Source organism: Daphnia pulicaria, chromosome 9 (assembly GCF_021234035.1).
Source record: "Daphnia pulicaria isolate SC F1-1A chromosome 9, SC_F0-13Bv2, whole genome shotgun sequence".
Taxonomy (NCBI): domain Eukaryota; kingdom Metazoa; phylum Arthropoda; class Branchiopoda; order Diplostraca; family Daphniidae; genus Daphnia; species Daphnia pulicaria.
In genome coordinates this window covers 1,347,258-1,374,456 of record NC_060921.1, presented here as the reverse complement: position 1 = coordinate 1,374,456, position 27,199 = coordinate 1,347,258, and the positions used below count along the sequence as shown (strand labels likewise).

Genomic DNA, 27,199 nt, shown 5'->3' with positions numbered 1-27,199 from the left:
TACTTTCACTTTGGCATTTTAGAGTTGAACGGCTAAGTGAAAGGTTAGACATAAACAAAGACACTACAGTCAACTTAAGAAAAGAGTGGATTAAGATTGTATGCTGCCTAGACTGCCTATGTGTGGGTGTCTCAATCTCTCCAATATGATACCTGTTTTACTTTTAACGTCGTTGGGTATTTAAACAAAACATTTGGTTTTGTAAAACTAAAATAAAATTTTGCATAGAAAAAAATCCCATTTAGAAAAATGTGAAAGCAGATGTTGTAGCCGTAGGCACATTTCCTTTCTGTCATTTCACGTCGTCTGCACTCTATGGTTTGTTTGTATCTGTCATCGGTCGAAGTGGTGAGCTCCCGATCGACTGTCAAATGGATTGTCACACAAGCGCAAGAAATTAAAAATTATGGAAGGCGAAGTTAGGCCACTTCTTCTAGATCCACCATGCAACCCAATGTTCATTCTACCATGGGACCCCTTACGTGCTCAAAAAAGTGGACTGTTAATTCTTTTCTCGGTTACGTTGGAAAGACTGGCATATTTTGCAGTTGTTATGAATCTTTTTCTCTTTCTCAACAAAGGACAACCTGAGGTATTTAAGTGTACATTTAAAACAAAATTTATTTTGAATTAGATATTCAGAAATTAAAAAAAAAAACTTGTCTTTCAGTTTCAGTCGTGGGAGCCCATTGAAGCCCTAACTGCAGTGTTTGTTATTCACGGAGTATCTTGCATTTGTTCCCCTATCGGTGGCTGGCTGTCAGACTCCTTAATTGGACGATACTGGGCTGTCATAACAGGCTATGGGGTTGGGTTAATGGGTTATGCCCTGTTAACAGCACTTTCCATCAATGGATTAACATCAATGGGCTGTGACTGGAAGTCTGAAAATGACAGTCTTGTTACAAATACCAAATTTCACTGGCTAATTCTGGGAAAAGAATCACATCCCTGTTCTGCCCATGTTTACATTATTCTGGTTTTGATTGGTTTTGGAGTTGGATTCCTAAGAGCTAATGTTCCACCCTTCGGGGCAGAACAAGTAAGGGCAGGAGGAGACAATGCTGTCAGACAATTTTTCAATGCATATTATTGGTGCATTAACATTGGCGGATTGATTGGAATCGGGGTTTTGGCATACGTGGAACAAAATCTGGAAGATGGATTTTTCATTTCGTATCTCATTGCTACTACTGCCTTATGTGCCTCTCTTATCATTTTCTGCGCCGGAAAGGGTTTCTATATAGTGCATCGCCCTGGGAACTCGGTGATTATCAATGTCTTTCGCATCTTAGGTACGTTTTCACTTAACTTCTACCCTTGCTAATTACAAATGATATGTCCTATTGCGTAAACGAAGTATAGGTGAAGCATTTTACAATACCTGCAAGAAACGAGACAGCGTCCAGGGTTCTCCTATGTTTAGACGACAATCTCAACAGCCCGTCGCCCTTGCTTCTCTTACTGGATCATCTTGGGTCGATCGCGCCAAAGTTTCTCATGGAGGATCTTTCCATGATACAACGGTCGAAGATGTGAAGTCTTTTTCAAAAACAATGATTTTCATCTTTGTCCTGCTGCCTTATTGGTTGGTCTATTTTCAGGTAATAAAAATTAATAAATTAACTTATATTAAGTAGTCAAAAAGTTTAACATTGTATGTTCTTTTTTCACAGATGTCAACCAGCTTTCAAGCTCAGGGACTTCACATGAATCTTCATCTTAACGGAACTTATAACCCTGACTTTCAGGTAATAATGATCAAACATGATATTACCTTCTGATTAATGCAATTCAAGTTGGTAAACAGATTCCTGCCGCATGGTTGACACTCTGTGATGAAGCGTTCGTTTTGTTCCTAATTCCTCTTCTCAACTTCGTTATCTATCCTATTCTGGACAAAAATAATATAACAACGGCTCCTTTATGTCGTATAGGTACAACACTACTTTAAAAAAAATAGTATTTCATCATTTTACTATATTTATTTTCTAAATCCGCTGTAGTCGTGGGAATGTTAATAAGCTTACTTGCTGTTATCGTGGCAGCTGTCGTGGAACATTTTCGTTTGGAAATCTGGAACCAAGGGTATGAAATCATCTATTCTTCATCAGAAATTGCCTCATCACTTACATGTTTCATTGGATCCTGCAGGAATTCAATCAACCAAATTATTAGTAATACTAACTATAACGCAAGTGCCATGTCCATTTTGTATCAAATACCTCAATATTGTTTGATCGGGACCGCTGAAGTTTTCGCAGGAGTCGCAGGTTAGTTGATCTTATTTCTTTCACCAACTTTTTTGTGCTAATGAATTATAAAATGTACAAATCATAGGGCTAGAGTATGCTTACACTACAGCTCCAAGGTCTTTCCAAGGAATCGTACTAGGGCTTTATTCAGCAATTGAGGGACTAGGATCCTTTCTTGGTGTTCTGCTTGTCCAAATAACACGTTCTCTACAGTTGGGTTGGATTCGAAGCGAAGTTCACTTCAATCAAGGCCATTTGGATTACTTTTTTTACCTTCTCGCCATCATTCAGTCAGCAGTCGTTATCATATCTGGATTAGTAATGTATTTAAGGTTAGCAATATATTATTATCTATAGATTGAAGAGAAAATGCAATACTTTAGAAATGATTTTGTTCGTTTAGGTGGGAACCGCCTCGCCGAGATGCTCACCTCGAAGAAACTCTTGGAGCCAGTGCATTACACAGTGAATATTATCAAGCTATTGAAAATTCGTCCATCCCAGCACTGCCAGTGACCTAAAGTCAAAATTTCTACGCAATTGGACGTTTTCTCTCGTTCCGTTATTGTTATTATGTTAAGCGCAACTATAACATGAAGCCCACGTACTCTCATTTAATTGTAATTTCGTGTATGGGATGAAATGGATCTGTGATTTAAACAGTTACAAAAGACGAATTCAATAGCGATCTGCATAAGAATCTTCGGCATCGATAGAAATACGGCCGCCAGATTCTCGCCAAGTCTCTAAAGAAGCTCGAACAAATATAACAGCACACACACAAGATGCCAGCAACAGCAACAGAATCTCGGGGGGCCATCCAAAAGAATATGCCAAAATGAAAACGCCCAACACGTAACCGACCACCTGTTGGCTTGCAAGCTTCCGAAGACACACACGCGGACCTAAGCGCTTCTGGATATTTCTCGGAGTTCCGTAGTGTTTCACCACCTCTTGATAAGTAGTCGGCGGAACCAATAACTGCCGAACGACGCGCCCGACGAAATCAGGTCGATCGTACGACTGTTCCAGCTCTGGTCCGAACTAAACAAACATAAACGTAGTTTCAATCAGTTTTGCCAATTTTTTCCCTTTGAAAACGAATACCTTTTCATTAATGTTGCTACAAATTTGATTAAATATGCGGACGAGGAATGCGATTTCATAGCTGCGGATGGGTTGTGTGTCCGGATTACCACCGTATGTCAAATCATAGCGTTTTTGAGGACTGAAAGGTGATCCTAACATCGATGTTCCAGAAGCCGAATCTTGTAATCCACGAACAGGCGTCCGGAAAACGGATGGACTTCCATATGACGTTTGAAGTACAGAATCGGGTTCAGGTTCGGAAGGGATTTCCACCTAAAAGCAAATTTTTATTTGAGCTGAATAGAAGGACGAATGAAGACTTGAAAGACTTCAACTTACGTCAAAGAAAGCGGCGAGCTGGGCAGACGATTGTTCCAAGTGATTTAACGCCTTTTTTATGTCTTCTCCATTCTCGTCTGAGGTGGTGGACCCAGATATCATGAGCCAATCGCATAACCACGAAAAGGTGCTCTGTTTCTTCCCGAGAGTTACAGGTAGTGTCGCTAACCTAAGATTTGATTTAACTCTCGCCGAACATGCCAAAATGGTTCGGATCTGTAGTGTGGTTTCTTGTCCAAAGAGTGGCACATAATTAAACGATGGATTTTCCAAATCATTGATGTATTGGCGGACGCTCACGGCGACATGTGAACTGCTGCCACTTTTAGACGCTGAAATCCCCTCGTTCAATGACCGCTCTGCAACGGAAATCATTTCTTTGAGGTTTCTCTGAGAGTAAACCTGCATTAAATGAAAGAGTTGTTAAATCCAGTTATTAGAGTACGCTATGTCAATGTTTACTTTGGAAATTCTGTAGAGCATCAAGCAATTTTTCGGCGATGAAAGTTCGACACGTAAAAACCTCAGGATGACTTTTTGTAGAAAGAGGGTGTAGAAAAGAAGATTTTCGGCAACGAAATTTTGCCATTTCCAATCAACAACTTTATCGTTGTCATTTACTTTCGGTGCGTTGGAGACATACCGCCATGGCTGAATGTAACTTAACCAAGTTTCTAGAAAAAGACGGAATGAGGCGTCCAGGGGCCAATGTTCAAGAGTATGCCGTAGGAAAACGTACAGCTTTTTCTGAAAATAGGTCCACACCGTTCTGTAGACAAATGATATTCAGAATTGCGATTATTACCAAGACACAACAAAGAGTTGAGTTACCTCTTTAACTCATCCACTCCGGATATAATATTGGGTCCTACGCTATTTGAAAAGTAATGGAGATGTTTTATCAGTACTCTTACAGCTCTCAAATGATCTAAGCTGGGAAGGAAAACCACAGCCTGGAAAGTTTAAGGTTAAATTAAAAATTATAGCAATTAATAAAACGTCTGTCAAACCTGAAGAACATTGATTTGACTTCTAGGAGAACTTCCGGCTTGTAAGTTTGAATTTTCTTTTGACGTTACGTGACTTAACCACAATTCGTTGATCGCCTGCAATATCATCATGGTACGCCATGCGTCGTGATGCGAAGTTCTCTCAGCTGTTAGTGAACTGGCCCCAGCTCCACTACTACTAGGTGTGAGAGAGGATTTCTTGAGCAACGAAGGAGTCATCTGTCTTACCGAAGTCTCGAATCTGTGTAGTGCTTAGATTAATTCTAAGAATCTTTGTTCATGTTTTGTTCTGAATACCTTGGTTTTGGAGGAGTAGAATAAACAGGGGAACCGTACGGTGATACCTGAGATGGTACTGGGATCATTTCTGGATCACATCCACTTAAAGGTAAAAAGTACTGTAAGTACTCCTCCAGTATCGTGAAGTAAACAGAATCACTCCCACAAGAAGTTGTGGCATATTTTTGAAGACTTGGATTGACGAGGTAGTACAAAAAGTGCATTATGTAGTATTCAAATGAGTCTAAAAAAATTAAGTCAGTTAATGAAGACCACACCACAGTTTTGAAGAAATAATTTTGTAAATACTTAGAACGAGGGATGAGGGTACTCTAAGATGGGGATGATACTGTAGCTTTCCCACATAAAATGACGGCAACACTCCCTCCTCAAGCAGATGCCGAGTCGCAACCTATGAGATTTTGTAATAGCAGATTTCGGCATGGATATGATTTAACAGATTATAAATTATTTACTGGTATGTAACTAAGTGGGAATTCATATTTGATTGTGCTGTCCCCAAGTAGCTTGTAGCAAAGATGTATTACAGGTCCTCTAGGAGAAAGCAAGTGAGCCACAACATCAAAATCACGGGGATTATTGGCTTTAGTCAAGGTTCTCAAACTCCATCCTGACTGCAAAGCAAGAAATAGACATTGTACTCATGTTAAAGAATTCTTTTTTAAACTAAAACACAATGAAGAATATACCTGAATGTGCAGTTCAAAAAGGGTGTCCGTAATCAAGGGCAACACATTCTGCAGTTCCTTCACGCCGTATTCATCAACAATTCTGCCAACTTCTTCGCACCAATGGTACACCGTTGTTTTCGCAGCATTTGTAAGCCGAACCTAGGACAGAATATGACTTTATATTGTATACAAGATTTAAACTTTAAAGAATTCTTACTATTGCCGGCAACTGAAGAGACATGTTTCTTTTTGAACTGCCAGATTACGACCAGCAGACGTCTTTAGAACGCCATCTAGTGTTTTTCAAATAAAAAGAAAAGTAGGAAAAATAAAAATACTATTTTATCTTTGCGGTTATTATTATTTCGATTAGATGTGCCGTTATATTAACACACACACACACTGTCTAGAAAAACGTTGTAAACAATTATCTCGAATAAAGATACGGATAGATACATGTCTCTTTTCCTTATGAAAGGAAATTTCTTAGCCAGCACAGCTGCAACTTGAAATTATCTGCCATATAAACAAGAATTTTAAAAAGGAAGTTGCATCCGATTATTATACTATTAGTCTTGGAAACCAAATCCATTCAACCACCAAACGCAAGATTAAGCTACGATTAATCGATGTTTTCGGGGATAATTTGATTTATATGAATCAATTTGCCATCTCTCAGTTTCTTATTTGATTGCATAAGTTGTAGATTGTTGCCAGTCCGTACTTGCCGTATAAAATCAAATCTATGTAGTCAAATATGATTATTCAACTTTTGTTTCGTCTTGCGGCAATGCGGTCTTATCTGTTTACGTTAACACATCGCTGACGAAGAACTGAAGGGTCATTCACACTATTTTTGTAACCCCGTAATAATGTGCTTGCTGATTTTTCAGTCAACAAATAAAAACAAGCCACTAAACGTTCAATATTGAAAGGATTTACGCGCTTTTCCTTTAATTATGCCACTACAGCTACGTACATTTCTAAGAAAACCTTCATTTGAGTATGTACGAGCGATAAGAGAAGCCTGCTGCTGGGTTATTTTCTACTTCAATATTTTGTCGAACGTCTATAGAGAATCTGTATTTTTTTTGTCGATGGTCTGCTCTTATCTGCTATGAATGTGGATACCGACATCGAAAAGAAAACAAGAATATTCTTCATCACATTGTGCGACCTCTTACCCGTTCGACCTACCACATGTTTTTCCAACAGCTGCAGTCAAAAAGAAACTGTGTGAAACTGTAGACGTCGATTTTCAGTTCCAACAGGAAAATGATTTTATCCCAACTAAATGATTCGCAGAGGATTGCTTTAAAACAGGTATAGTCGTTTTCTGCTCTACAAAATAATTGCTAACAAATTTGAGATGGAGAAAAATTGCATCTCATAGTTACATAAAGAAAAAGCTTCTTTTTATCAGTTTAAAGGAAACGTCGAAGACTGCAAATTGGCTGACCCAAGTGACGAATATCTATTAACATGGCTCGTTGGTAAAATGTTTCTCATCTTTCCTTTACATTCTAATGGACGGGTAGGAAAAAAAAAAGATTTTATTCATTTTACTGTATTCAACAGCTAGAAATTTTGACGTCGCTCAGTCCGAGAAAATGCTGAGACGCGTAAGTTTGTCGATGTTGCTACGATTACTTTTATAGACTGAGTGATAACTGAGAGTATCTTTTGGTTAGTCTTTAGAATGGCGCGAAGAGAACAGCATCGACGGAATGTTGCACCAGTGGAAGTGAGTTTATCCGTTCGTGAAATTATTTAAACTTTACGTTTGTAAAGACCAATAGCGTCAATAAATACAAGCGAACAAGTTCTTCATTCTCAACTTGTAATTCTGCAATCTAGACCACCAAAAGTACTACTTGAGTACTATCCTATGAAAGTAGTTGGTCACGATAAATGCTACAACCCATTGTGGATAAAAGGCTTCGGTCAAGCAGATTGGAGAGGACTTTTGCATTCAGTCAACAAACGCGATTTTCTGCGTTATGTCTGTTACATAGCGGAACAAGGATCGGAAGAATTTAGAAAATGCTCTCAACTCGCCCAAAGACCAATCACCTCTTCAACTTTCATCATAGATATGGAGGGGCTATCAATGAAGCAGATCGCTCACCGGCCACGTTAGTAAAGCAAAACATAGTATTAAAACGTCTTTACTTAGTAAAATTGTAGCAACATTTTTTTTTCTCGTTGAACTGTTTAAAGTTCGAGATATTGGACTTGAAGCTATAAAAGTACTCGAAGCAAACTACCCCGAAGTCATTCGAAAGGTTTTTATCATCAATGGTAAATTCCACTAAAACAGGCCTAAGTTGACTTGACTTTGTTCACGGTGCTTTCTCATTAGCTCCTAAATTATTTACAATGGTGTTTTCCATTGTGAAGCCCTTCCTACATCAAATGACTTTAGACAAGATCAACATCTTCGGTTTTGATCAAAAAGAGTGGAGCGCTGCCTTATTAAAGGAAATCGATGCCGAGCAGTTACCGGCTCCATACGGTGGAACTTTGATTGACTTGAAAGCTAGTGATCCCAGTAAAGTAAGTTTTCTTATCAATATAATTGTACTGACTGCAACCTTTAATTCTCTTGGATTTTAATAGTTTACCATTGGAGGAGAAGTGCCAAAAAGTTACTATCTAAAAGTTGTTAAGCCATCAACGAAGAGTTACATGACGTCACTATCGGTGTCAAAAGGAAACAAAAAGAAACTAGAATTTCAAATTACTACAACAAATTCATTGCTCAAGTATGTAAAGTAATTTAATTAACTTATTTCATGGCTTTTGTTAATGTCTGGGATTTGGATTCAACAGATGGGAATTCATGACTGAGGAAGCCGATATTGGATTTAGCATTTATTATTTGAAGGCGAACGGAGAAAAGGGTTATCTCGTGACGCCAGAAAAAATTCAAAGTCATTTGATGATGGAAGTAGGCGAAGTGAATTGCACCCGTGTGGGGACTTGTAAGTCAAAATTGATGTCAAAGTCATTCGCATAAAACTCATTTGTCTTTTGGGCCTAGATATAATGGAATTTGACAATAGCTACAGTTACATCCGCTCGAAGAACGTTTGGTATCGCGTCGTGATAGACCTTATCCCGACATCGCCGACCAAAGAATTTGACGGGGAATCTATTACGCACACATAATGCTGTTCATCGTGCCTGTATAAATAAATCGCTATTTTTGCGGTTGCACTTTACAGAGTACTAAAATAGGGTTTAAATATACTTGGCACGCTAATTAATCGAGTTTTAAAAAGCTGGTGTGAGAAACCAAGGGCATCTTTAATATACAGGCATGGGTGAGTGAGATTATAGGTGTAAAATCGGCCATACGATAAAGTGACTTAACCGTTTGCCCTTCTTTTGATTGAAAAGATAACGTTTCCTGTGTCTATTAATAGCTTCAATTTAAGTTTGATTTTGAGCTCGGTAATAGCCTATCATCAATTGCATTAATCAATCAATTCATCAATCATCATCAATTGCATCATGCGCTAGTAACATTCTAAACGCTGGTGTAGCGACAACGACCTATTGAACCGTAGCTTGCTATGGACGATCGGGTGTTGATGTTACCTAAACTGTTCCATAAATAACAATAGATAGCCCGGTCAGACGGTCACACTTTGACAATGTGTAATTTGTTTTAAGATAACAAAAAGAAACGAAACGTTAAGGGCAATTGATCCCCGCCCAAAATCTTCCTCTGTTTCTACGCTTGTTACTATTTTTCGCCCTGTTATCTTGGATTTATGTGACTCTCAAATCCTAACGTCATACAAAAATCCTAGGGTAATCAACGTATAAAGAACTTAGCCTCAATAACAGGCATAGACAGAAAGAAAGCAACCATCACTCTAAAAAGTTCATTTTCAGTCCCGCAACAAAATGATTGTGTCCCAACTAAGTGAAGCGCAACGGGTTACATTCGATCAGGTATATAAACCTTAAAGGGCGGAAATAAAAGCTGGAAACGTACGTACATTTGTAATTTCACATCTGCTTTACAGTTTAAAGAAAATGTAAAAGACTGCAAACTTCCCGACTCGAGTGAAGACTACATCCTCAAATGGCTAGTTGGTAAGTTTCCCATTTACGTTGTCACCTTACTTAGATATTCAAACATCAAACGTACCCAACCCAACTGTGATTAATTTCATTTACCATCGATAGCACGAAATTTCGACCTCGATCAGGCAGAGAAAATGCTGAGACACGTGAGCTGAATTTTAATTGAGCAACAAATAAATCTAGCAAATTAATACACAATTTGTGTTTACAATTACAGTCAGTTCAGTGGCGTCTGGCGAATCGCATCGACGAACTCAAAGATCAGTGGGAGTGAGTGGAAAAGATGCAGTTTTCCTTGATAAGCTGCTAAATTGTAATTCATTTTCCTTCTCACTTTAGACCACCAACGGTTCTTGTCAAGTACTACCCTATGGGAATAATTGGCTACGACAAGTTATACTGTCCAGGTATAATCGTCACTTGAACGCCAAAGTACCTCGATTTGCATAACAACTTGATTTAAACTCGCAACGATTCGATTTGATATTTTAGTATGGATTGTGTCATTCGGACAAGCGGACTGGAGAGGAATGCTGCAATCGGTCAGCAAGCGCGATTACGTGCGCTACGTTTGCTACCTATCGGAAATGGGAATCGTACAAATGAAGAAAAATTCGGAACACGGCGGAAAACCTGTCACCTGTCAAACGATTGTCATCGATATGGAGGGATTGTCCATGAGGCAAATGGGTTACAAGCCATGTAAGTGTTACAACTTTAACTTTCTTGCCATAATAAATTTACCATCTTATATTTACTTGAATTGCGATCGAATGCAAAAGTCAGAGAAGTTGGTATAGAAGGGATCAAGATCTCCGAGTCTAATTACCCTGAAAATCTACGAAAGACCATCATCATCAATGGTGAATTTTCAGCCCCTCATCAAATTCTATGCAGACTTTATTTTAATCGCCTACTTATTGTTATTTAAGCTCCCAAAATCTTCACCCTTGTTTTTAACATGGTGAAGCCCTTTCTACATCCGGTAACGCTCGACAAGATAAGCATCTTTGGCTTTGACAAAAGTGAATGGACGGCCGCTTTGCTGAAAGAAATTGACGCAGACCAACTACCTGTGCATTACGGTGGAACGATGACCGATTCGAATGGCGATCCCAAATGCTCCGGCAAAGTTTGCGAACTCATTTTTCTGTTTGAATTCTACAAATAATCTAGCACTGATTATCTAACAGATTAGTTTGGGAGGGGAAGTACCACAGTCTTATTACATGGAAACGGTTAAACCAACCGTTAAACCGGAAATGACGTCAATGACTGTGTCGAGTAGCAGCAAAAAGAAGCTGGAATACAAAATCATTCAAGCGAATTCAGTGCTCAGGTATTGACGAACCGATTAAAATGCCTAACAGCCTATCGGAACTAACATTTTTACAGGTGGGAATTCATGACCGAGGACAGCGATATTGGATTTAGCGTCTACTATGTGGAGAGAAATGGAGATAGGGTGGATATCATCACAAACGAAAGAGTTCAAAGCCATTTGATGATGGAAGAAGGCGATGTTGTTTGTGTCCGCCCAGTACTCTGTAACTGACTAGATAGATTGAATAATTGAATAATGACTTACATGATTTTATCCAATGGCTGCAGATGTCCTGGAATTTGACAACAGCTACAGTTACCTCCGCTCCAAAAAGGTTTGGTATCGCGTCGTCGTCGATCTGCCCTCTGCAAGCGTCGTGCCCTTTGAAGAATTTAATCAGAAATAATTGAGAGTTCGGCTTGGAATTAGACTTAATTGAATTTAGTAATTTACCTGTCTTAATTTGTGAACTGTAGCTCAAATGTAAGGTTGGTATATGGAACCTGAAATGGTAGGTAATACTACTAACCAACGCCACTGCTGAGTTCCCATACACTGCCAATCTAAATAAGAAGAAAGCAACGGAACGTTAGTTTAATGAAATAATGCAATTGAAAACGATTACAATATCAAGGATGACGATGTTTTAAAAACCGAAATTCTAGGATCTAGAGTGTCTTGGCCATCTCTAAGAGATTAGCCAGCAAAACGTGACGAAACGTGAAGGTCATCAAGTGCCGTCGAGCGGGGAAAAAAAGTCCTATTTGAATAAACATCCGTCGAGCGGGGAAAAAAAGTCCTATTTGCATAAACATTAAGATGGTGAACGTGGAATATTATACAATAGAAATGGAGGACATGTGTCTGGCTGGCTGCCGGGGTCCGAGGTCGATCTTCATATCTTCTGCCAATACACCTACGATTCGGTTAGCCATACCATTATCATGCCATGGTGCGTAACTATATTAGTCATTGGTCAGAGCAAACATTCTACGTCGTGAGTAGCTTTCTCTCTTCTGGGTTTTTTGAGTTCGTAACAGAGGAATGAACAACCCGTTTTAGCCCTTGGGAATGTGCCTTCGAAAATGGAAAAGATCTCGTGACATCCAGGAAAACGTGACGGTGAGATCAGAACAATGACCACCGGGTTGCTGACCGAGCGAGGACGGCAGCACAGAACGTTTTTGGAAAGGAAGAAACTGTGATGGAAGATCAATCTGAAAATGAATTGCAAAACGTTTCAGTCGCCTTTTAAGGATATAAAGATAAGTTGGCGGAGAGAGCTGGGAACGTGCCTCACGTGTCTCGAGCTAACCTTAAACGTCCTTTTAACCATACTAACCTATAAATACATAAAATGTTATACTGTGATGAAATCGAGGAAGTGAATGGCCTAACATTAGATATTAAGTATCAACTCTGCTGTGTGGAACGAAGAAATTAAAAGTATTCGACTACATTTTAGATTTGTTACTACAGAGAAACTTCTAGAAATTCGAAGGCTGGTTTCTATTTGAAGCTTGTTCCCCCAGAAAAGCCTTATAACACAAAATAACAGTTCAAATTTTTGGCTATAAATTCCCTTAAGTTTCAACAAAGAATTGCAGGAAAGCACCTTTGCAATTGCTAGGTGCTACGAGGTGCTAATTTACCTTAATTCTAGGAAATTGAAAATCAACCAATAACTTATACCTTTGCCGGAGTTTCTAAGATAACTCAGATTCTGAAACGATGTGAGACGATAGCACTAGAGCACGAACAAAACTGTGTCCCCTGTTTATTTGTTACGACCATGCCACAACGATTCAAATATTCAATTCGCCATGTGTAAATTGTCTGCTAGAAAGTGTTAATTAAATGGCGCCAATCTGGAATTTAGTTTTAAGTAAGTGGTTGTCAGATCACTCAGAATTTTGTTTTATGATAAGCCAATTTTTTTTTAAATTTTTAATCTAACCAAAATTATTCATAAGCTGCAAAAAAAAATTATAAATTACTTTTACTTGCCAACCATTTACGAATGATGCAACAGGCCACTGGCGTTAAATTTCGCATGCATCACCTTATCACGTGATCTGAAGAAAACATATTTTCCACGAAATCTAAAGTTGATTACAAATACGATGAATGTTTGCTTTCGCCTTTTCGGTGTTCAGGTAGAGAGAGCGCTGACACGGAGCTGCTGACTCACGTGTCTCGGTCACGTGGCTTACGTCATGGGTATGGAGAGTCTCTCCATACCCCTGCTTACGTGCACCGTGTAGTTTACCATTTTTGTGGCGAAATGGTTTCCGTTTTGAAGGGAAATCTTCAGACTCTTTTTGAATAAGCAATGACTTTTAGTACTCTAAAATACTAAAAAAGTATTTCTAAACTTTTAGCCAAGTCTAAAATGTTCCATTATCTTTGAAACGAATTTATGAATTGTAGGATTGTAGTATGAAATAGGATAATTATATTGAATGAATAACTAAAACAACTTTTGCACATTATGTCCAGATTGTTCACCCCATCACACAACATATTTTCCTTCGCGCACTATTTCAAATGAGAAAAAGAAATCAGAAATATTCTAATAAATAACGGGAATAACTGTTAAATCAATCATGCAACATCGCATTAAGAGCAGACTACTTTTCTGTGTTATTCAAATGAAAACAACAGCGTGGTATTAAAAACGTGTTGTTTCTTTCCAAAACACCGGCGTTCATAATGAACGCTGTGTGCAAAGCTCATGTTCAAACGCTGAGCTATTCACGTAAGTTGGTCGCCACACGAATGAAACGTGAACCAACCAGGTGCGAGAGACTCTCCAGCTTTTTCTCTAACGAAGCAGTATTGTTGCCGTCTAGTCGACAAACTTTCTTGTCCAGATTAATTGTTCCAAGTCCCGGCCTTATTCGACAAATTCATGTACTAACTGATGGCGATATACGTGATATTTCCTCCAACGAGATACGAAGAATAACAAAGTCTAGTTTTGCTGGCTTCCAAGAAGGCTACACTTGTGTGGCAGTCAACTGCCCATCGTGCAATCATGCATCACCATTCACCACCATCAAAGATGCCAACAACGACCTTGGCAAGCTGTACATCAACCTGAGAACTGGCTACGCTTTCTGCACACGATGCTTTCTTTCTGGACCTTGGTCCAGTTTGTCAAAGTACATCCAAGCCCTGGATGTGTTTCAGCTAAAATCTGAGAAGGCGAAATCAAGTAAGTGAGCTGACATAAAATCATCTGATAGGTCCCATATTAAATTTGACTCTTGTCATTCTTTTCTTTCAGGTCCACCTAGCATTGCCCAACACCTGTCACAGTACACTTGTACAACCAGTACGACAGAAGCAAATGAGATGAAAGGACTGTGGAATTTAGCACAGCCAATCCACTCTCTGTCAGAAGAGACATTGGGTCCATTTCTCGACAAATTAAGTCTCGGGGTCGGTCGTCGAACTCAAACAAGTGCAGTAATTGGCTGCTAAATTGGGTACATTTTCTCCTTTTTCTCCCTCTGCAGGATCTGTCAGTGGAGACACTGAAAAAAGTGGGTGCCAAAGTCAATGTGGATCTCGAACAGCTCATTCTCCCATGCTTAACGTCCAAAGACGCCGAATTCCGCAGCGTCAAGATACTCACTCCTAATCATAGTACCTAATAAAATGTTGCCTATCATCTTCTAGAAATTCGAACTCACCATCCAGTCCCTGAATGATTGATTAATGCAGATGCATCGGAAGCGGTCGAAAGCGATGCCAGTAAGGAAATCGAAGATTATCATCCCATAATTGAGAAGAATTTACCCAAGCAACACCCGTGGTTGTTGGGCTATCACCTAGCCAAAGGAAGAGATGAGGTTATTCTTACCGCCACAGCCGCTGATACGCTAACCGCTTTGGACTGTTTGGCCGTCCCGGTCGTTTGCCTTCCTTCTGGTATCAATCTACCCACTAGATGGCATTCTCAATCCGATTAAATTTCAAATTACCTTTTTTTCCCTACTTTTTTGCGAACGATTAGGCATCTCCAATCTACCGCTAGCAACCATGGCATTCCTGGAATCCTTCCGGAAAATCACACTATGGCTTGGGCATGGAGTCCAAGGAACCGATTGTGCCCGTGCCTTTGCCCGGAAGCTGGGCGAAAAACGTTGTCACCTGATCAGGTATACCTATTTACCTTCTCTTTAAACAAACAAAAAAGATCGATCCTTCAAATGCGATCCTTTTGGTCTTTTGCAGGTCCTCGGAAGAAACACCATCGGCTCTCCAGTGTCGAATGAAAGGGAAAAATGTGGCCCAAGTTCTGAAAGCGGCCTTGCCCATGACGCACAAATCGGTGACGACCTTCTCCAGTTTAAGGTTTTCATTTTCAAATTAGAATTAAAACCAAATAGAAATTAAATTTAAAAATCAAACTCCGTTTTTCGCAATCTTAGGAAAGAAGTTTACGAAGAGATCACGCAGAGCAGCAAAGTGTCGGGCGTCCGTTGGCGTCGCTTCCCCATCTTGACGGATCTGCTCAAGGGCCACCGTCGTGGCGAATTGACGGTGTTCACTGGGCCTACAGGCGCTGGCAAAACCACGTTCCTCAGCGAGTACTCGCTAGATCTCTGCGGTCAAGACGTGCGGACCCTGTGGGGCAGTTTCGAGATCCGCAACGTCCGGCTGGCCAAAATGATGCTGCAACAGTTTTCGGGTCTGTTGCTGGAGAGCGAAACCCGCGAGACGTTCGACATCGTGGCCGACAAATTTGAGAAATTGCCCATGTATTACCTGGCCTTCCACGGCCAGCAGAATGTCACGTCCGTCTTGGAGGTAAACCCAAATAGAAAAGATCAAAAACATTTTTTAAAAGTTGAAAATAATTTTGTATTGAATTCATTTCAGGCCATGTCTCACGCCGTTTACGTCTACGACATTTCGCACGTCGTCATCGACAATCTCCAGTTTATGATGGGGACGTCGAACGAGAATTCGTCGATGGATCGATACCACAGGCAGGATCAGATCATCGGCTCATTCCGCCGCTTCGCCACCGACAATAACGTCCACGTCACTCTAGTCATCCACCCGAGAAAGGTTCTTCTTTTTGTTTCGAGTTTGGGTTGCTGGCTGGCTGGCTGGCTGGCTGGCCTGTTTCCTCCTCCCTTCTTCTTTGATAAAATGAAAACAATACCGCTACCTTTTGGAGAGAGAGAGAAGAGAGAAGAAGAGATAAAAAAGAAGAAGAAGAAGGGAGGAAAAAATCAAATAACAAAAGAAATAGGACGACGATACACACACACACAGACCAGCTCTTTGGTGCTCTGCGCCGACCAACCGACGAGTTTTCTCTTTTTGGGATCACTCACCTGATGGGGCGATGACGTGATTGTGTGTCTTGTTGTTGTGCCACCTATCGCCCCTTTTTTTCTCTCTCTCTTCTCTTGTGTTTTCTTCCCTTTTGGTTAACTTGAAACCAAATAGTTTGGCTCATACTTTTGGTTTTTCATCAGGAAGCGATGGAAGAATTGTCTACCAGTTCCATCTTCGGCGGAGCTAAAGCCTCCCAGGAGGCGGACAACATATTGATATTGCAGGATAAGCGGACGAACGATCCCAACCATCGCCGTAAATATCTCGAGGTGAATTTCTTACTAAAAGCGGGAAAAAAAAAGGGAAACACAAAACATTTCATTTAATTTTCTTTTTTATATCTCCTCACCCCGCCAACAACAGGTATCGAAGAATCGATACGCAGGTGATTTGGGAGTGATGCCGTTAGAATTCCACAAAGAGTCGCTGAGTTTCGCCCCCCGTAAGAAAAATGCCAACGCCGGATCGCCCAGAAAAACAGCAGCCACCTTTCCATCCTTTCAAGCTGGACGAGCAGAATAGTATACCTTTTTCTTTTATTATTATTATGATTACGTCAAATGATGTTAGTTGTGTACAGCATAGAAATCATCCCGTATTTTTCTATTTTGTTGAATTAAAATTTCGAAACGAAATTTCGTTTTCCTGTTCACCGCGCCGCTTGTAATATTCAAATTTTCCTTTTTTTTTTTAATCGCTGCCAAAGAGATCCTAGAGAGTCTCGAAGACAAAAAAATCCAGGTCGGAAAGACGATGGAGAGAGAGAGAAGAGACTTTCTCCTTTGGTATTTTGGTTGTTTCTCTCTGTGAATTTGTTTGACTCTATATGGGATTCCCATTTGAGCTGCTGCTGGAACTTTTGAACTTCTTCTTCCATTTCATATTTGACCACGTACCAACTGTTTAATTCGTTATGTTTTCGCAATTCTTTTTTTGGCATCGCTACCACGCACGAATTATCATTTCTTTTCGAATTGGATTTGAATTCGGAAAAAAGAAAAAATGATTCAAAAAAGAAGGTCCTCATATGCCGCCGCCGCCCCACTGTCTCGTCTTTCTCTTTTTTCTTTCAGGTGTCTGTAAAATGTTCAGTTTTCTTAAAAGAAAGAAAGAAAAGAAAGAAAGACAAAACTGATAAAAAAGAGATTCTATTGGACACGACCAGCCAGTTGTGTAGTGACTTGACTTGCTGGCCCTGTTTCCCTATATATACCGGTTCAGGTCGATGACCTCCAGCAACTCACCCATATCAACATCCACCAGCTTACTATACTACTACTACTACTACTACTATACTCTACTACTGCTGCACTAAAATCATCCGTGTCCGTCTACCCGTTTTGTTTAGTTATTTTAAACTATAGACTCTGATTTTGTTATGTCATTTCAATCATTTTGAAATTTTTTCGGTTGGAAATTTCCATCAATTTCTGTGTCGGCCGCGGGACTTTTGAAAAGTTCCCCAAACAGAAGAAGAAGAAAAAAAACTTTCACCAATGCCCACTGTCTAATATTCAAGAGTTGATGGTGTGTGTGTCTGATCCTCGTCCCCTATGGGCGCGATCCTGCGTGAGAGACCTCAATCCGAATGTTTACAATCCCAAAAGTCTATCCACTTTTTGAATCAGGCCCACAATAATGGGGGGGAAGACTTTTGTTTTATTAGTTTAAAAAAAAAAACCTTCTTTAACCATTTTTTTCTTCTTTTTATATTGGCGGTTATTGGGTTTTATAATACAAAAGGGGGGAGCCTTTATAGACCCTTTATAGAATGGGTCCGCTGCTGAGCGCGCGGTCATTGCCTCCGCGCACTTTCCCTTTCGCGCGCTCGCCCCGGCTCCTTTAAAAAAAAAAATAAAAATGTTATTTCAAATGTTTATTGAAATGATTATATTATCTGTTGTTTTTTTTTATGTGTCAATAATCGCTGCCCACCAAAAGGAAAAAAAGATTGGAGCTCTCTCTCTCTCATTAAATCGATTGGGTTATGCCAATCCGCTGGTGACCGAAACTTCAATTGCGTCAGGTGATATGATTGGAGGAGCGCGCGCGCGCTATCACTTTTGGCTCATCCGGTCACCACCGACGACGACGAGTCAAATGAGATAACGTCAGAAAGAAGAAGCAAAGAGAGAGAGAGCTGAGAATAAAATATATATCCTACTATAAAGCAGCTTCTACGGGAAAAAACTAAAAAAGAGTTGAATGAACTGCCAAGGTTTTTATTTTTTATTTTATTTTATATTCAAGATTTTATTTTTCCTTCTTCTTTTCTGTCAGCTCCGGATCCAGATGCCTTTGCACTTTAAGTGTGCCAAGGATACTGTGATGCCGACTGCCCCGATGCTTTGTTATCCCCCCCCACCACCACCAGCACCACAACTTCTGTAACCGCGCGCCACCCCCGATGATGCTGGCCCAGTGCTGCTGCTGCGATGACGTCCGACTCGTGCGCCCACCAAATGGCATCATCGTCATCGTGGCACCAAACCAAAACAAACAACACAATTTCCATCGTCTATAAAAGAAGAAGAGACGTGCGCAACACACAAAATCGGGCGGGAACTGATCCAAGGACGCCCATCGCGTGTGTAACAATGTCCACCACCACCAACAAACAAACAAACAAAAACGAGTAGCCAAAAAACATTTTTGCCAAAAACAAAAAAAATACCAACGAACATCTAGTGACATATAAAAATGCGGTCCACCCACAGGTCGATGAACTCTCGGTCGGGAGACTATCTGAGCAAACCAACTGACAGTGCAGGTGTTGTATTTTAATTACAACCCAAATTGATGGACGCCAATCGATACTTGGTCAATCACAGCATCTACTCATTTGATTACGTTAATTGAGTTGCACGCTAATTATTTAGGAGAGAGAAGAATTAAAAAAAAGGGGGGAAAAGCAAAACGAACCCGTTGACCCACTCTTGACGTGTACACTACATTCAGCCTGTGTGTACTACACATCCCATTTAGCCCGGAGAGAGGAGGATCTCCTCTGTAATCAACACACAAATGGATACCCGGAATAGTAAAGAAGAAGAAAAGAATTTCCAGCGAAACGATTTGAAAAAATTGATGGGGAAAACCCCTTTTTTTTTATTTATTTGTCCAGTTGATTTGCGCAACCTATGCACAGTCCGAACCTGTATAATAAGTAGAATCTCTGTATGTATAGTAGAATAATCGAATTGGAGAATCAAAAGAAGTAGAGAAGAAGAAGAAAAAAAGAAAACGGATTTTCGGGTTTTTGCTTTGGTTTTGGCTGTGGTGAGTCTTCAAGAGTTCAATGAACTCACAGCAGCAGCAGCAACAGCAGCCAACTATAAAATAAAACCGGTCTGGTCTTTTCTCTCTCTCTCCCTCGTCCCTATCAAAACTGCCGAGAGAGAGAGAGAAAAGACCCACGTCATTTAAGTGTTATGTATATAAATTGTCTTGATACATAAACAAACCCAAAAGATGCTGGACATCATTCCCCCCTCCTGACTATTTTATCCTAGGATCTATGATACTATGATACTACTACTAGGTTTTCTCTTTTTTTATTCTTTCCCGCTTTTTCTTTTCGAATTTTGGTTTTTCGGTCGATCCTTTTGGCAAACGAACGAAACGAACGAGCCAAATAAAAATGAAGATTGGCAACATCAGATAATAATAAAAAGACGCAACCTAAAAAATGCCTTTAAAAGGCCATCGATCTGTCGTCGGGCGACCATTGCAGGTACAACAATTTTCGACTTTGGTCACCAGGATCGAGTTACGAAGTAGAGAGAGAGAGAGATCCGGAATAACCAATATCGTCGTAACTGTTACGTCAATTTTCCCAGTAAGAGCATCTAATAATACATTGTAAAGGTCGTCCGGGTCTTTTTCTTTCAAAAAAATAAAGAAAATTCAACTGAAGAGTCTTGTCATTTATTATGTATTTATAGGGACCGTATAAAAAATATTGCCCAGCCACGTCCTGCACACAAAACAAAAGAAAAGATTCTTTTATTTCATTTCTACATGTCGTCTAATAATAAATATTTCTTTCATTTATTCATAAAAGCTGATGCCGTCTCTCTCTCTCTCCGTTTTTATTACGTGTAGTCTAAAAAAATGATTAGGAAAGAGAACTTTTCTTTTGCGGGAAAGTGGGTCACTCTGCGGAGCAGCTGACGTGAGAGACGATCAACTGAAAAATCGACAAAAATTAAAAATTAAAAAAACGACCACAAGTTCAAACCGCTGGGGAAAATATTGCGCAGCATTTAAAACAAAAATAATCCCTAGCTTAAATTTCAATATAAAATCCATCATGATAATCTACAATTTTAGTTTCTTTGTAGTTAGTTAAAATTTCGATAAAAAATTTGAATTTTCCAAATGAAAATTAAAAGTCGAATAATGAAAAAAAAAATTAAATCAAAATTGATAGGCAAACGGGAGACTGGCATCACCAGCAACGGATACATATAGCCAGAGTGAGAGAGTTCATTGAACTCTGTGAGTCTCTTTTCTCTCTCTCTCTCCGCTATATACACACACACACCCATTTGAGTTCGTTTGGATGCAGAATCAGTTGTTGAAACAAAATCATTCTATTTGGCTTTAATCAATTCAAATTTTGCAGACAACAAGACAAAAATTGATGGTTATAAGGACCGATGTGATTATAGCTGACCTCCATAATTCCGACACGATGCGACGACAGCGCGATATGACATAAGCAGAACAAACAACAGCGTGGCGAGATTGAATTCGAAATGAGAGTCATTTCATCATTTATTTGTCCAATCACAATTTGATGATGGACAAATAAATAAAAATAAGAAAATTCCCCTTATCTGCCAGTCAATTTACGTCACGAGAGAACCCGGATGGATGGATGGATAGTATATCCAGTATCTTTTTGGCCACCGCACGCTGCTGGCCCACTAACATTGCGGACCCTCGTTTCAATTGAATTGCTCAGTGCGTCACAGTCGGATCGAGTGTCGATGGCGGGCGCCAAATACAAAAACACGCGCAAAAATTACTAGGCCAACTTTTTAAAAGGGAAATTAACGGAATCAATTCATTTCGGTATTCTTTAAGATAGAGAATTTAAAAAAAAGACGATTATAGAAATGGTGGGCCATTGCGGTCACGTCGCCAGCGCGCCACACCAAGAGGCGCACGTGACTGTCCAATCCACCACGTGCTACGCCAGATCCCGCCCACAATATTCGAAATGTTGAAAATAAAATGTTTGACGTAATATGTAGATTTCTAATAATAGTTGAGAGATTTTGGTCGGACGCTATACATCGACACGTGTCCCATATCGCTGGCCACAATTAATCAAAAGTTGAACGAACTGGCCCGGGATTCCCGAACGAGAAATAAAGAAAGCTCTCGTCCATGTTTCACGAAACAAAAAACAAAAACAAAAAAGGATTAGATCAAATGAATCTAACCCCACCGAAAATAACCTAGAAATCCCATACAGATATAATTTACAATCACAACCTGTTCACTTTTATGGCGCAGAATAGAAATAAAGAGAGGGGGAAGACATTCCAGAGGACAATGGCCGATAGAGAGAGTTTTAATAATGACACAATAACTATATTTATACTATACTATAGACAGCTAGCAGCTGTCTAATATAGGCTACAACACAGCATACATTGCGACGGGCGTGATTCAGGCGATTACGTGAATTGACATGAGGCTTGTTAGCTAGAGCAGATGATTTGGATTAGAAAAAAAGTTTATTTTCAGACAGCCGATGGGTCTCTATTTATATGGTCGTTGCTCAGGGGGTCCCCAGTTCAAAGACCCCTCTCTATCTCAGACACTGTGTGTACTGTGTAGTGTGTAGGCCTACATCCCTGTGTCTATACTATAACATAAAAGATACGGAAAAGCGCTATATAACGTAATAAGGCATAACGAATTCCTATTTTGAGATGGGAGATTTCTTTTAATAGTCGTTATAGGCCTAGAATTTAGACCACAAATGCCGGGGTCTTTGAGTATAATATAGCCTGGCATTATTATTATTATACGGTATATGTGTGTAGCTTTTTTTTCCCGGTTGATTCGTGACCCAGTTTCATTCAATTCTTTTCTAATCCGAATAATAAATCATCGACAAGACCATCCCGTTCCCAAAAGGAAGAAGAATCATTTTTCACATGGCCAACATCAACTTGCAATACTCTTGGCTTCTCGTTTCACCAATTGAAAATAAAAACTGCTTGCACACGTAGATGTAAATGAGATTGATTCGGCACTGGCATCGTCATCAATTGGCCGTTAATGATATCCGGAGCAGTTGAATATCAATTAAGACTCGATTGCTCAGCAAATGAAAAATCGATTCACGCAATTCTAGAAATGACCAAAACATCCTAATAATAGACGAACGTACAGAATAATTCAGCTCAATCAGCTCGTGCTGTCATTTCCTGGAAATCGGCAAACAACAAAAAATGGCAAACTCCCCCCGACCGAAAAAAAGATGAACATTTCTGGGAAACACACAAAAAGAATAACAACCATCGTGGAATATAGAGGAAGAAGAAGAAGTAAAAATCAAAATTAGGCCAAATCAACTGATTTGAGAGCTGTACAGGTCAACGAAAAGCTTGCGGCTATCGTCTTCCGAGTCCTCCTCATCATCTTCCTGCTGGATGGTCTCTTTTTTTGTTAAGACCGTCCTCATCACAACAACAACCCTCTATCTTGTTTCTTTCTTTTTCCCCATGTTTCCCTCAAGTACTACTATACCTTCTTCTTATAGGCAACGGACGCCTATAAGCACGCAGAGAGAGACTCACACATCAGCCAATGGAGATGAGATTTCGGTGTGTGTCTGGGCCTATGCCGGAGAAATTGGGGCGATGCCGGGTCTACTATAGACCTGAGAAAGCCCCTCTCTCACATTATCATCGCCCTCCATCTGTCCAGGCTGTACATAGGCCTATAGAGCATCCCCCAAAACAACTGTACAAAATTTGACCGCGCCCTATGGTGCCTTGCAACAACACAAACATTGTTGTCCGAGTTCTTTTTCTCGGCGAATGTATTAGAATTAATTAGAATTTAATTCTAATTCATTTTAAATTAATTTCATTAGTTGTCAAGTGGCTGAATCAAGTCGTCATTGGAAAGAAAAGGAAGAGACGAACATGGACAAATGCGATCATGTCAAACATTGGATCTTCAAGGTGATCCAGGTGCCCTCGCCCGCCCTTTTCCTATTACCCTGTCATCCTTGAGTTGGCTCAAAAGACGCCATCATATCTTTTAATTTAGACAACATCATTGAATTGCGTTTCCTTATCGGATGACAATCTAAATAAAAATAAAAATAAAATCAAAATAAAACAAAAGGAATTCAGTGTGGTCTATAACAAAGCATCTAGAAGATCACGCGGACAGACAACGTGACCGATCCAATCCAATCAACAACAACAACAAAATTTGGTGTTCCAAATTTATAAAGTTGAACTTTCGTTGGCTCAAATCGAAAAAAACAAAAAGATCGCGCGCGCTTTCGTTTCGTTACGACTCGACAGTTGGTTTACATTCATTAAGAGACTCTCTCTCTAATCCTGATTTGTGCGTTCAAACAATCTTTTTACAAAAGGTATCGGTCGACGACCGACATAATAATTCAATCTCGCCGAGCGTCAATGAGGTTAGAGTTCGTTTACACCGCGATCGAGTCGTCGTCGTCGGTCACAATTTCTTCGTGGAAAATGCTGAAACATTTCTAAATCGAAAGTTGCATTTGCAACTTGTCCGATACCAATCACGCAGAGAGCCACGTGAGTGTGCGGATGACAGCTCCCGTGTCGGCCACGCAGAGAGAGAAACGAGATGCAACACATGGCCAGCTCGTTGCCGGCCACACGTCCAACCAAAAAAAGAGAGAGGCTTGTGTGCGCGTGAGTCCAGCACACGCGTGAGCAGCCCAGCAGACACACACACATGTTGAGATGCTGCTGTTGGATCTCACGTGGCAGAAAACGGGCAACGCCAACCGTGCATCACGCGTGCCCCGCTCACGTTCCAGCCGGGCAGGGCGCACCTGTTTGGTCGTCGGTCCCTACTGCCCGCCCATTCACGTGGCAAAAAGCAACGCGACACAAAATAAACCTGATCCCGCACGCTCGGCACAAACACAAACGAACGCCGGTCTCTCCGCAATTGGAAATGATATCCTTGTTTGAATATCCTCCAGCTCTATTACATCTGTTAACTTGACGACTTGTTGTTGTGTAGTTCCTTGACGACGAAAGAAATGAGGAGCGAGGCCGCCTTGTTGCTGGACCGGTCCCGCTCGTTTGTCTTCCCTTTCCCGCACCACCACCACCACCTGCTTCCAGGTTCTCTGATTTGCATTCACCATTTTCCGGAATTTTTCTTTTTCCCCCCATCGGAGACCGGCAACGCAATTTCAGTTGGAATAACCCTGACTGAGACAAAAACAACCAAAACGCCAAATGAAAAAGAAAAACGATTCCAATCTATCGCCTAATGACTCGGATATAATCGTATTCCGTGTTATAAGTCAAGATTTACTTATAACTAACGCCAGTAACAAAATAGTCAAAGAGGAAGAATTGAAATAGATTTGTTGTCCTACCTTTGTGCCAGGCATCCATCCGTTGAGAAGATGAATCCACCAGACAGGATAAGAAAAGAGGTCGTCCTCGTGAATATGTTTCTCCGATGAAACTGGATACCTGTTTGTCTAAATAAATGAAAAAGAAAATATTTAGACAGAAATAATAAGTAAGAAAAAGTTGAAAATGAGATAGGATAAACCCTAATTTTAATGCATTTAAACGTCTAATAGGCGATATGTGAATATAAGAAAATCGTTACCCATTCGATGATGAGATTAAGATTGTTGGTGATGAAAGGTCCAGCACAAGTAAAGACTAATTGCGTATCTTGTGGTTTTGATGGCTGGAATCTGCAAAAAAGGAAACCAGGTTAGAAGGTGCAAACAAACTCCCATGCATCAACAGGGGGCTAACATGATTATTGCTAGTCAGAAACGAATTGTTTATCTACAATTATTTGTGTAAAAATGGCATAAAACCCTAACTGAGAAAATAAAACGGAAAGATGAGAAAAGTTCTAGTCAACCGCCTAGCTCAGGAATAATCTTATAACGTGTCATGTGACGATTTCCAATCAATGGCACTAAATAGTCAATAAAGCAAGAATAGAGATAGATTTTCCCTACCTTTATGCCTGTGAAATAGGGCCAGGCATCCATCCACAAGTGCTTCTGTCAGTCCACCCGTGATCCGTCAGAAATCAGAAGAGTTGAATCCAGCATAGGCGGGATAAGGAATAAGGGGAGTCCTCGTGAATACACCCACACTCACATGGGCATACACTTGGACATTTGAAAAAAAGGGGAAGAAGAGAGATGTAACTCGATCGAAATTGTTTCTCCAATAACATGGGATACTGTTTATCTAAATAAAAGATAAGAAATGGTTACGAAAAATGTTTACAGACTAAACAACAATAAGGAAAAGTTGAAAATGAGACAGTGGATAAACTTAAATTTTTAATGGGACAATTGAAGGTGTACATGTAATGCACTGCATTGATGCTAGTCATGCAACAGTAAAATGTCCATCAGGTCACAGGTTAATTCAAGTAGCGAAAATCATTACCCAAGCGATGATGAGACTGAAATTGTTGCTGATGACAAGTACATTACAAGACTAATTGCATATCTTGTGGATGGCATGATGGCTGGCTCAGGTCTTAAATCTGTGCACAAAGGAAAATGTTAGACAGGGCAAACAAACTGCCATGCTTTCACAGGGGGGCAAGGGGCCTGTGTAAATGCTGGTGAGGAACTAACATTTCCCACATTTGGAAAAACATCTAATTAAGCTCCCATAATCAAATTCTTAGTTTAATTTACCTGCTAAACAGTATGGAGTGTGTATTAAGCGATTCTATCGAGAGTCGACAAGACAACCACATTTTTGTTGAATTTATTTCGAAGCAGACGACACTAATTTATTCTAATTAGCCATTATCCTTTAGAAATCGATAGTAATTACTACAAATCGACCCCCATGATATTTATAATATGATATGAAGTTAAATTTGATGAACTATTAGATACATGAAATTGAAAGTAGAATTGAAAGTCATTTCTATTGGAGAAGGTATGAAATATCGATCCACGTGATGGGAACTGTTTTTGTTGCCGACTATTGCACGAGCGTCACGTTGTTTGGCTAAACGTTCCAGGAAGACGTAGGGCGTTTCTCATTTTCACGTTCACGTGGAATCCGCCATCCACGTGACTCGTATTGCGCCGGAGATATCCGTCCAACCCTCCGCTTTTTAGCTATTCGTTGCATATATTATTTGCTATTCAAATAACAACCGACTGGCGGCAAAAGGAAGAAAATCTTGTACCAACCGGCTATAATTTGTCAATCGACAGAAAACCTTGAAAATCACGTCATTTCTACCGGGTGTAGTCGGGAAGAAATATATATCTAATCCAAGAATGATTTAATTACATTTATGGCCATGTGGCGAAATGATATTACAACGTATATATAATCAGAAAAGATTTACAAATTGTTTTCCAAAATAAGAGTAAAATCTGATCACTTTTACGTTTTACACGTAGTTTTAACTTTAATTAAGTATTTAATTAAATAACATTTCGGCTCAAGTCATTTAATTATTGCCTCGCGATTGCGTCATGTGGCGCAA

The 27,199-nt window shown here is 40.0% G+C and overlaps 5 protein-coding genes and 1 long non-coding RNA gene across 7 annotated transcripts; 4 read left to right on the top strand and 2 right to left on the bottom strand.

Annotated features, from left to right (window-relative positions):
- The first annotated feature begins 54 nt into the window (after positions 1-54).
- Positions 55-2,932, top strand: LOC124312961 (solute carrier family 15 member 4-like). Its single transcript, XM_046777573.1, has 9 exons — positions 55-592; positions 671-1,295; positions 1,366-1,604; positions 1,677-1,751; positions 1,811-1,937; positions 2,007-2,088; positions 2,155-2,273; positions 2,341-2,587; positions 2,659-2,932. The coding sequence occupies exons 1-9, from the start codon at positions 407-409 to the stop codon at positions 2,774-2,776; spliced, it is 1,818 nt and encodes a 605-aa protein (XP_046633529.1). The 5' UTR covers positions 55-406; the 3' UTR covers positions 2,777-2,932.
- On the bottom strand, positions 2,869-11,368 carry LOC124312886 (sphingomyelin phosphodiesterase 4-like). Its single transcript, XM_046777426.1, has 12 exons — positions 11,351-11,368; positions 5,882-5,957; positions 5,683-5,823; positions 5,449-5,607; positions 5,282-5,384; positions 4,991-5,216; positions 4,694-4,934; positions 4,515-4,636; positions 4,146-4,452; positions 3,684-4,085; positions 3,363-3,617; positions 2,869-3,299 (listed from the first exon to the last, which is right to left on the bottom strand). The coding sequence occupies exons 2-12, from the start codon at positions 5,903-5,905 to the stop codon at positions 2,934-2,936; spliced, it is 2,346 nt and encodes a 781-aa protein (XP_046633382.1). The 5' UTR covers positions 5,906-5,957; positions 11,351-11,368; the 3' UTR covers positions 2,869-2,933.
- On the top strand, positions 6,688-8,933 carry LOC124313143 (SEC14-like protein 2). Of its 2 annotated transcripts, none has more exons than XM_046777896.1 (10): positions 6,688-6,987; positions 7,088-7,157; positions 7,243-7,286; positions 7,356-7,408; positions 7,522-7,799; positions 7,885-7,965; positions 8,027-8,220; positions 8,284-8,429; positions 8,497-8,648; positions 8,708-8,933. In XM_046777896.1, the coding sequence occupies exons 1-10, from the start codon at positions 6,940-6,942 to the stop codon at positions 8,833-8,835; spliced, it is 1,194 nt and encodes a 397-aa protein (XP_046633852.1). In that variant the 5' UTR covers positions 6,688-6,939; the 3' UTR covers positions 8,836-8,933. The 2 variants fall into 2 exon arrangements, with proteins under 2 accessions (XP_046633852.1, XP_046633853.1); XM_046777897.1 differs by having other exon boundaries at positions 6,928-6,987; positions 7,074-7,157.
- LOC124313149 (SEC14-like protein 2) lies at positions 9,191-11,546 on the top strand. Its single transcript, XM_046777903.1, has 11 exons — positions 9,191-9,627; positions 9,702-9,771; positions 9,865-9,908; positions 9,980-10,032; positions 10,102-10,169; positions 10,255-10,464; positions 10,545-10,625; positions 10,695-10,894; positions 10,956-11,101; positions 11,158-11,309; positions 11,374-11,546. The coding sequence occupies exons 1-11, from the start codon at positions 9,580-9,582 to the stop codon at positions 11,490-11,492; spliced, it is 1,191 nt and encodes a 396-aa protein (XP_046633859.1). The 5' UTR covers positions 9,191-9,579; the 3' UTR covers positions 11,493-11,546.
- A 2,218-nt stretch (positions 11,547-13,764) lies between these two features.
- Positions 13,765-17,074, top strand: LOC124312922 (twinkle mtDNA helicase-like). The gene is made up of 10 exons (XM_046777489.1): positions 13,765-14,303; positions 14,376-14,530; positions 14,608-14,737; positions 14,816-15,022; positions 15,108-15,252; positions 15,329-15,448; positions 15,526-15,904; positions 15,977-16,168; positions 16,585-16,713; positions 16,808-17,074. Exons 1-10 carry the CDS (start codon positions 13,799-13,801, stop codon positions 16,964-16,966), a joined length of 2,121 nt encoding a protein of 706 aa, XP_046633445.1. The 5' UTR covers positions 13,765-13,798; the 3' UTR covers positions 16,967-17,074.
- LOC124313677 lies at positions 16,231-26,532 on the bottom strand. The gene is made up of 7 exons (XR_006910980.1): positions 26,388-26,532; positions 26,131-26,230; positions 25,689-25,926; positions 25,322-25,412; positions 25,080-25,187; positions 16,441-16,725; positions 16,231-16,271 (listed from the first exon to the last, which is right to left on the bottom strand). It is a non-coding gene; the product is annotated as an uncharacterized LOC124313677 (long non-coding RNA).
- Positions 26,533-27,199: the final 667 nt, after the last annotated feature.

Excerpts from the sequence above, each read along its gene's own strand:
- LOC124312961 (XM_046777573.1), top strand. The coding sequence starts at position 407 with ATGGAAGGCGAAGTTAGGCCACTTCTTCTAGATCCACCATGCAACCCA. Across the intron at positions 593-670 it reads TCAACAAAGGACAACCTGAG|TTTCAGTCGTGGGAGCCCAT; the intron begins GTATTTAAGTGT and ends CTTGTCTTTCAG. Across the intron at positions 1,296-1,365 it reads CAATGTCTTTCGCATCTTAG|GTGAAGCATTTTACAATACC; the intron begins GTACGTTTTCAC and ends AACGAAGTATAG.
- LOC124312886 (XM_046777426.1), bottom strand. The coding sequence starts at position 5,905 with ATGTCTCTTCAGTTGCCGGCAATA. Across the intron at positions 4,637-4,693 it reads GTCAAATCAATGTTCTTCAG|GCTGTGGTTTTCCTTCCCAG; the intron begins GTTTGACAGACG and ends TAAACTTTCCAG. Across the intron at positions 3,300-3,362 it reads GTAGCAACATTAATGAAAAG|TTCGGACCAGAGCTGGAACA; the intron begins GTATTCGTTTTC and ends ATGTTTGTTTAG.
- LOC124313143 (XM_046777896.1), top strand. The coding sequence starts at position 6,940 with ATGATTTTATCCCAACTAAATGATTCGCAGAGGATTGCTTTAAAACAG. Across the intron at positions 7,287-7,355 it reads CCGAGAAAATGCTGAGACGC|TCTTTAGAATGGCGCGAAGA; the intron begins GTAAGTTTGTCG and ends TCTTTTGGTTAG. Across the intron at positions 7,800-7,884 it reads GCAGATCGCTCACCGGCCAC|TTCGAGATATTGGACTTGAA; the intron begins GTTAGTAAAGCA and ends AACTGTTTAAAG.
- LOC124313149 (XM_046777903.1), top strand. The coding sequence starts at position 9,580 with ATGATTGTGTCCCAACTAAGTGAAGCGCAACGGGTTACATTCGATCAG. Across the intron at positions 9,628-9,701 it reads AACGGGTTACATTCGATCAG|TTTAAAGAAAATGTAAAAGA; the intron begins GTATATAAACCT and ends TCTGCTTTACAG. Across the intron at positions 10,170-10,254 it reads CGACAAGTTATACTGTCCAG|TATGGATTGTGTCATTCGGA; the intron begins GTATAATCGTCA and ends TTGATATTTTAG.
- LOC124312922 (XM_046777489.1), top strand. The coding sequence starts at position 13,799 with ATGAACGCTGTGTGCAAAGCTCATGTTCAAACGCTGAGCTATTCACGT. Across the intron at positions 14,304-14,375 it reads ATCTGAGAAGGCGAAATCAA|GTCCACCTAGCATTGCCCAA; the intron begins GTAAGTGAGCTG and ends CTTTTCTTTCAG. Across the intron at positions 16,714-16,807 it reads ATCGCCGTAAATATCTCGAG|GTATCGAAGAATCGATACGC; the intron begins GTGAATTTCTTA and ends CGCCAACAACAG.